The 6,852-nt window shown below is 45.1% G+C and overlaps 1 protein-coding gene across 3 annotated transcripts; it reads left to right on the top strand.

The window, feature by feature from the left end:
* Window positions 1–755: 755 nt before the first annotated feature.
* Window positions 756–6,014, top strand: LOC123147630 (F-box protein At5g49610). 3 transcript variants are annotated; one of them, XM_044566904.1, is made up of 5 exons: window positions 756–923; window positions 1,044–1,125; window positions 1,450–3,064; window positions 3,578–3,702; window positions 5,433–6,014. In XM_044566904.1, exon 3 carries the CDS (start codon window positions 1,503–1,505, stop codon window positions 2,901–2,903), a length of 1,401 nt encoding a protein of 466 aa, XP_044422839.1. In that variant the 5' UTR covers window positions 756–923; window positions 1,044–1,125; window positions 1,450–1,502; the 3' UTR covers window positions 2,904–3,064; window positions 3,578–3,702; window positions 5,433–6,014. The 3 variants fall into 3 exon arrangements, with proteins under 3 accessions (XP_044422839.1, XP_044422830.1, XP_044422836.1); XM_044566895.1 differs by lacking the exon at window positions 1,044–1,125; XM_044566901.1 differs by lacking the exon at window positions 1,044–1,125 and having other exon boundaries at window positions 1,450–3,288.
* The last annotated feature ends 838 nt before the right edge of the window (window positions 6,015–6,852 follow it).

Raw genomic sequence — 6,852 nt, 5'->3', positions numbered from 1 at the left:
TGTTTCACTGCATTGCGTGAACAGTTGCGACTAGGATGGCCAGGCTGTTATTGCGCAATTTTTTGTGCACCGCATCCAATGGCCAACAAGGCGTTCACATGCGTGACGTCGTGGGGAACGTTGGGTGTATAGCTTTCCTGATGACCCGATGCTTTTTGAGTTTTCTCAAGAGGGGATAGATGAGAACGTCGTTTTGGTGACCGAGCTCACTGGAGTTCGAAAATTTTGAAAAAAAAACAAAAATCAAACTTTTCAGTTTAAAAAAAATCTGAAAAAAGCTATGCAAGTAAACAAGGATGTTATGTGCATGTGTGTAAATTTTTAGGATTAAATACCTTGAAATGTGATATGTATAAAAAAGACAATTTCATGGCCTAAGAGGATGAAGAGTATCATGTATTAAAAAACCTCAGATATTTCTTTTGTATAGCCCACATTTCAACGTATTTTGCCCTGAAATGCCTTCATGCATATTTGTATTTTTCTTTTTGGAATTTTTTGAAACATAAAAATATAAATTTTGATTAAGTTTGAATTTGGAATTTGGAGGCCTCGATGGAGGCCGAGCTCCAAAAGCAATTTTCCGGGATAGAGATGGTATATAATTTGAACGAATCCCCTGCTAACGTGATCCAAGAGAGTATTTAAGATATCAACCGTTGATGTCAAATCGGACGCTTGCAAGGGACGGAAGGATGCCGACAGACTACAGATATCGGACGCCCCGACAGGCCAAGTAGTCAGTCCGTCGCCACTCTGACCAGTTTGTATCCAGTTCCAACCCAAATAATCGATATCTCTCCAAATAATCGATATCTCTCCGTCTCCCCCGGCAGAAAAATCGAGTCTTCCTTCCGCCGAGCCGCCGTAACCCTAGCTAGCTTCGCGGATTCGTCGCGGGCGCCCTCCAGTGGATTCGCTTGGTAAGGAACCCCCTACCTCTCTCGGATCTGTTCGACGCCGTCATTCCTGTTCTTGTCAAATGGATCTCCAGCTACATCTGTCTTAGCCTAAGGTCGATCTGATCCCTTCAATTTTTCTAGTATTGTACATGGTGCGGGTGGCATCTTCAGATGTAGTATTTCGATGTCCATTACCCTCAAACTTCTGCTGTTACTGTCCAAGGTGCAGGCGAGTTCTTAGGTGTCTGTTGCCCTCTCAGCTAATATACTACTCTCTCCGTTCACAACTACTATTCGATGTTCTAACTTTTTTTTTCTGAATCAGATGTATATAGACATGTTTTAGTGTGATTGTTCACTCATTTCAGTCCGTCTGTAGTTCATATTGAAATATCCAAAACTTATGAACGGAGGAAATACTAACAGCAGTCAGTTTATGATTTAACAGAATTCGGGGTTAAAGTTCTGTCTACTTTCCAAAAAATATATGCATTGAGGTTCACTATACTAACACTCAAATTATTCCCATGTGTGTATTTCTCTGCAGAACATCTTGCTGAATTAGTAGTATCGATTGGAGCAGCAGACATTGGTGGTGAGATGATGGGTAGCAGCAAGAGAACGAGTGTCGTGCCATCCTCTGGCGAGGCTGTGAAGACTACGGCAGAGGCGTTCCCAAGCAACAAGAGGAAGAAGGCCGTTATAGCTCTTTGTGCACGGTTGCTTCCTGATGACATGATGCTGGAGGTGCTGCTTCGGCTCCCTGTCAAATCCATTCTCCGCTTCCAGGCCGTCTGCCGCTCTTGGGCTGCACTCTTCTCCTCCAAGGATTTCTGCAGCCTCCATATGGCAACATCCAAGGTGCCACCACAAGCACCAAAGCTACTAGTTGTCTCCCCCACAGCAGAACTGGACTCCACCACAGTATGCTCATACTCACCGTCAGGCTCAAGCTCAAGAAATGCTTTACTCTTCACCGTTGACTCTGCCCGCCGCAACTCCATGGAAGTAGTGATGCCCTCACCTTGCTGTGGACTCACCCTTCTATTTGATGCTGTTGCACCAGCTTACTATGTTTGCAATGCATCCACAAGGGAAGTCACACGTTTGCCACCTCACAGTCTTCCAAAATATGATTCCAGTGCTGGACTGGGATTTGATGCCCGGACAAGGGAGTACAAGGTCGTCAGGTTGATCAATGGGTTATCTGATGAGAAGGAGACGATCAGGTGTGATGTGTACACACCTGGAGCTGATCGCTGGAGGCCTGCGGCTGGAGGAGTACCCTTCAAGTGGTCCCTGTTTGCAAATTCTGCAGTTGCTCATGCAATGGTGAACAAAATACCACCTGTGTTTGTCAATGGATTTCTGCACTGGTTGATCAATCCTTCTCTATTCTTCAGAAGGCCAAGAGCTGCTATCATATCCTTTTCTGTTGCAGAGGAAACCTTCGGATGTGTCCAATCACCGCCATTCTGGGGACCAGAAGAGCACCTGCGCTCCTGGTCCCAGTCAGAACGAGAGCACCTGGTTGTGATGGATGACCAACTGTGCATTGTCCGGGACCTTCGCAACAGAACCCCTGATGGTAGCACCTTGGAGATTTGGGGACTGCTGGATTATGGCTCTGGTGATTGGTCCCTGAAACATCGAATTGATTTGTTTGGGCAGGTCAGAACAGAATTAGGTGAGCCAAAGGTTGTGAGGGTTATTGGTTCTGTCGGCAATAGCACTTTGGGGAAGAAAATTGTCATTGCTACTAGCGAGCGTTGGGTTCATGAAAAGTTTCAGAAGAAGGTCTACACCTATGATCCTAGGTGTCAAGTTCTGGAGGCCATTCTTTCAGTCACCGAGACACACCCCCGGCTTACGCGTTTGATCCCTGGTTCAAGGTTTAGCCTGTTTGAAGAGAGTCTTACTCCAGTGCATAAAACGGATGATGAGCTAGCCATGCCATATACCCTGGCTAAGTTAACTAAAGTAACTACTACTACAAACTAATTCAGCCATACCGGCGATATTTAGCAGTGGCTTGGATTGATTGAGAGCGAAAACTTCAGCTAAAAGACCGAAGGGCGCTGTTGTGGTGATCTTCTATCACCTAAGGACTTGAAGAAACCATTTGATATGATCTTACCTGGTTAATATGCAAATCTGTTGTGGTATTCTCTGAAGCTGCCACCTACATTTTCTAGTACCAATAATAGCCACTTGATGTTCAGCTTAAATTTACAAAGAGAACTCCATTGGTGATACATATTTTATTTCTTGTTTCTTATTTCATATGTCTTTATAGACTTATCCTGTGGTTGTTGCAGATACCCTTATTGATTATGTGAAAGGAAGCTGAAAGTTAGTCTGTAAAATACTCCCTCCGTCCCATAATGTAAGACGTTTTTTTGACACTCTACACTAGTGTCAAAAAATGTCTTACATTATGGGACGGAGGGAGTATTTATAACCATAACATAATATTGACACTATCAGTGTTTGCATGACTAAACGGTTTCAATTATTTGAATTATTGAGTGAGAGAAATTCATTGTAGGCTCTTATGTTCTTTCATCAGGTGTACTCTATATTACACCGTTGCTGAATGCTGACTATAATTTTCCCTAATTATCATTTATGACCATGAGTTGTATAAGGGGGCTGACTGCCTCTTTTGTATGCAGTACTTGGTCCTTATATACACTTGAATACACATCAAATCTATGCTGCGTGATAGTAGGTGCATGAAAAGGTCATATTGCTATGATGGATATATGTTGAATATATGGATGTCATCAAGGATTTTCAGGTTAGCTTTCAGTATGTAAGCAGTCTGTTAGCATGTCGGTTTACTTTTTTTTGTCACTAAGACGTTCACCATTTTCAGTGCTTTCCTAATAAATTAGGCTGGCAAGAATGATCTTAGTCTGCTGTTCAAATTTAGTCAAAATGTAGTTGTATTAAGAGTGTGCCTTTTGTTAGACCTCCTTAAAAGCAAGAACTAAAATAATGTTTGCATTTAAGTCTACTAGTTTGACAAATCTATACATGTGAAGGCTAAATACCTAAGATACCATTGAGAAATAAGGATAATGGTATGCTAAAAAGGTAAAAAAGAAATCTGTTTCATGTATTCGTAACTGAAGGTGATAGACCGTGATACACATTTTTAGTGATGGAAGGTGTGGATGTTGAAGTCAAGGAACTGCTTAGAGTTCATGTTTCTTCAAGGTATTGAAAATATGAAACTAGAGTAACTGGTAACCAGCACGTTGCTCACCTTGCAGGGATTAAAAGGGTTAATTTCCCTTGTACTTGGGTTTAATCAGCTTTATACTTTGGTTTTTCCGATAACCTGTGAGTGCACCTAGTATTCATATGCTTTAAGTGATAGCAGCTCAACTTCGGATATAATATGCTGAGGTTAGTGTAGGTAGTTTGTCTTGTTTGCCTAGGAAACAGGAAAGTATTCAGAGACGTCATGGTTCGCGAAAGTGCTAGGTGCTAGGCGGGCACTGTATGAATGTCTAGTGCCTGGACGTCACCTGGAACATGGTGACAAGCAGCCGACTGAGAACCTTGGGCCAAGGCAATGCATCCAAGAGCAAAAATTAGAGAGTGCGGGTAAGGGAGAACGATGTGGGGTGGATGTTGAGGGTGTCCAGTCATCTGGAGGAGATGTTCTGTGGCCGTGCCGATAGGAAAGTGTCTCTCGTGGTGTCTGGGAAGATGATGTCCCATGTTGCCATGTTTTGAATAGGGGCATATCTAGCCCATGTGGAACCCTAGCTTTATCAACCCTTCTAGCTGGCCATCTAAACCATCCATATATCCATACCCTCCACATATGATCTGCTTTACGAGGGCGCCTCCACTTCACAAATCTTCTCATGCCGCTGCTGCTGCCGGTCCCCCTCTTCTCACCATCGCCGCTCCTCAGGTTGTCTCCTCACGCCACCGCTAGAGAAGTCAATAACTCACTCGAGTACTTCGCTAGACACCTAGGGTGAAGTGCCGCAGCACGCCATCACAGAGCACTGAATAGCACATTTTTAACCTTGATGATTTCTTGTGTGAAGACTTTTTTGGTAGTTCACTTTGATGGTGATGAAAGAAACCTGTGACCTGACCTTACATCCCCGGTCCAAATTCTGTTCTTATTTCCCAAACCATGTGTTGCTACAAACCCATGTGTCAGTGTGACGTCCAGTCCAGATCCATTATCAATAACTGACAGGTTTGTGGTGGCAAAATACACTGCATGCAAATAGATGTATTGATTTCCCCTTTGTTAATGAATATGATACGTTGTTTTTTGCAAGAGGCCTTCCAGAATGAACTTATCGGTACTAAACAGTTGAATATTGCAATTCTTTTGTTGGATAGAACTAGTTTGGGCAGCCTTCTGTTTCCTAAGCACCATAACAGTGCTACCACACACATTTCGTTGCTGTCTGTCATCCAATTTGTACCCGCAAAAGACTTGCTATCTCGGAATGCTTCTTTTGGAGTCTTAACCGGTGCTCTTCTATTTCACAGGAACAATGGCAAATCGTTGGAACTTCAGTCTCTGGATAAACACCTCCTCTTGGTATCAGTATGAACAGCTTCCGGCAGCTCTACTATCAAGATATGAGTACCACTGTACCAGTGAGACGATCAAACGAGAAGGCCTCCCAAACCAGTGACATGACATATTTTTGGGTACACGCCAGGGCAGAAGGGGCAATCGGAGATGGACAGGCACCCAATGCGATGAAGGCACAGGTATGGGTATTCTGGTGACGCATGATCGAGACTAAGATATTGACCTTCATGGAGCAAAATCACCGCTGCTGACCAGTTCGCAACTGGTGTCCCCTGCCTGCCTGCATGCTTCCATGGTGTCCCCTGCCTGTGCCTGACCGCATGCTTCCATCTCCTGTCCACGAACCTCGTGCTATATCTGAGCCTCTGATGGTTATGATTTTATTTTATCTTTGTCGATTGGCGCAAAGCTCAGAGTAGGTTCTCACATTTCGGTAAATACATACCATGGCAGTTCTCAGGATGGACTTGTGGTCGTGGAAGGAGGTCCTTGTATGGTTTGTTTCTTAAGAGTAACACATGATTGGTTTGTAAGTTGCCAATTCGGAGCCATTTGTCTCATGGCTTTGATCAGGCAGATGCTTGGTCCTAGAGGGCTATCATGTTTTCTACCAAGTGCACTCTTAGGTATAGGAAGAAAATGGTTTAAAATATTTTTTTTCGTGGATACGCAAAGATTGCGTATCTTTTCATTTTCGCGGAGGCAACAGCTTTGCCCCCATTTCGAAGCAAAAAAAGAAGTCAAGCGGGTATTCCCAAAGTATTCAAGTTCTCAGAGCATCTGCAGCCGGGCGCCTCGAACCCTCCTCGAAAGCCCGTGTGAACGGCCCGGTCACTGACCGCTAAATAAAATGACCCAAACAGGTGTCTCAAACGTCCGGGTTCATCGGCACCCCTCATATCCAGCTCAAATTTGAAGCGGATATGGGGAGGCCCAAGCGGGATCGGGCGCATGCGCCACGTCGAATCCGGCCCAAGCTGGCCCACCCAATCCGATATATATCCGTTTCCATCCGCTTGCCGAACCAAACCCTAGTCATGTCGTCCCATGTGGATTGGAGGAGGCTATGGCCCTCCGCATTGCCCTCCGCCGCTGCCGAGAGGACTGAGCCCGACCGACGACGGGATCTGTCTGCCGCGAGTCCATTGCACCGGTGCAACGGGCGCTCGAATCCGCTGGGGATGGATCATCGCGCTCTGTTAACCTTCCCATCTCCGATCCGTCGGAGTATGAGTGCTATCGGGACCGGTGTGCCTGTCGTGGGAAGGAGAGGATATGAGGGTGGCTGAGGCCCACCTCCCTGCTATGATGGCAGCGGAGGTGGTGGATGTGGCGGCGCGCGGTACCGCAAAGGAGGAAGCCATCCGTACT

This window comes from Triticum aestivum, chromosome 1B (genome assembly GCF_018294505.1).
Source record: "Triticum aestivum cultivar Chinese Spring chromosome 1B, IWGSC CS RefSeq v2.1, whole genome shotgun sequence".
Classification (NCBI taxonomy): domain Eukaryota; kingdom Viridiplantae; phylum Streptophyta; class Magnoliopsida; order Poales; family Poaceae; genus Triticum; species Triticum aestivum.
The sequence above is the reverse complement of the archived record's forward strand: the minus strand, read 5'-3'. Positions and strand labels throughout refer to the sequence as shown.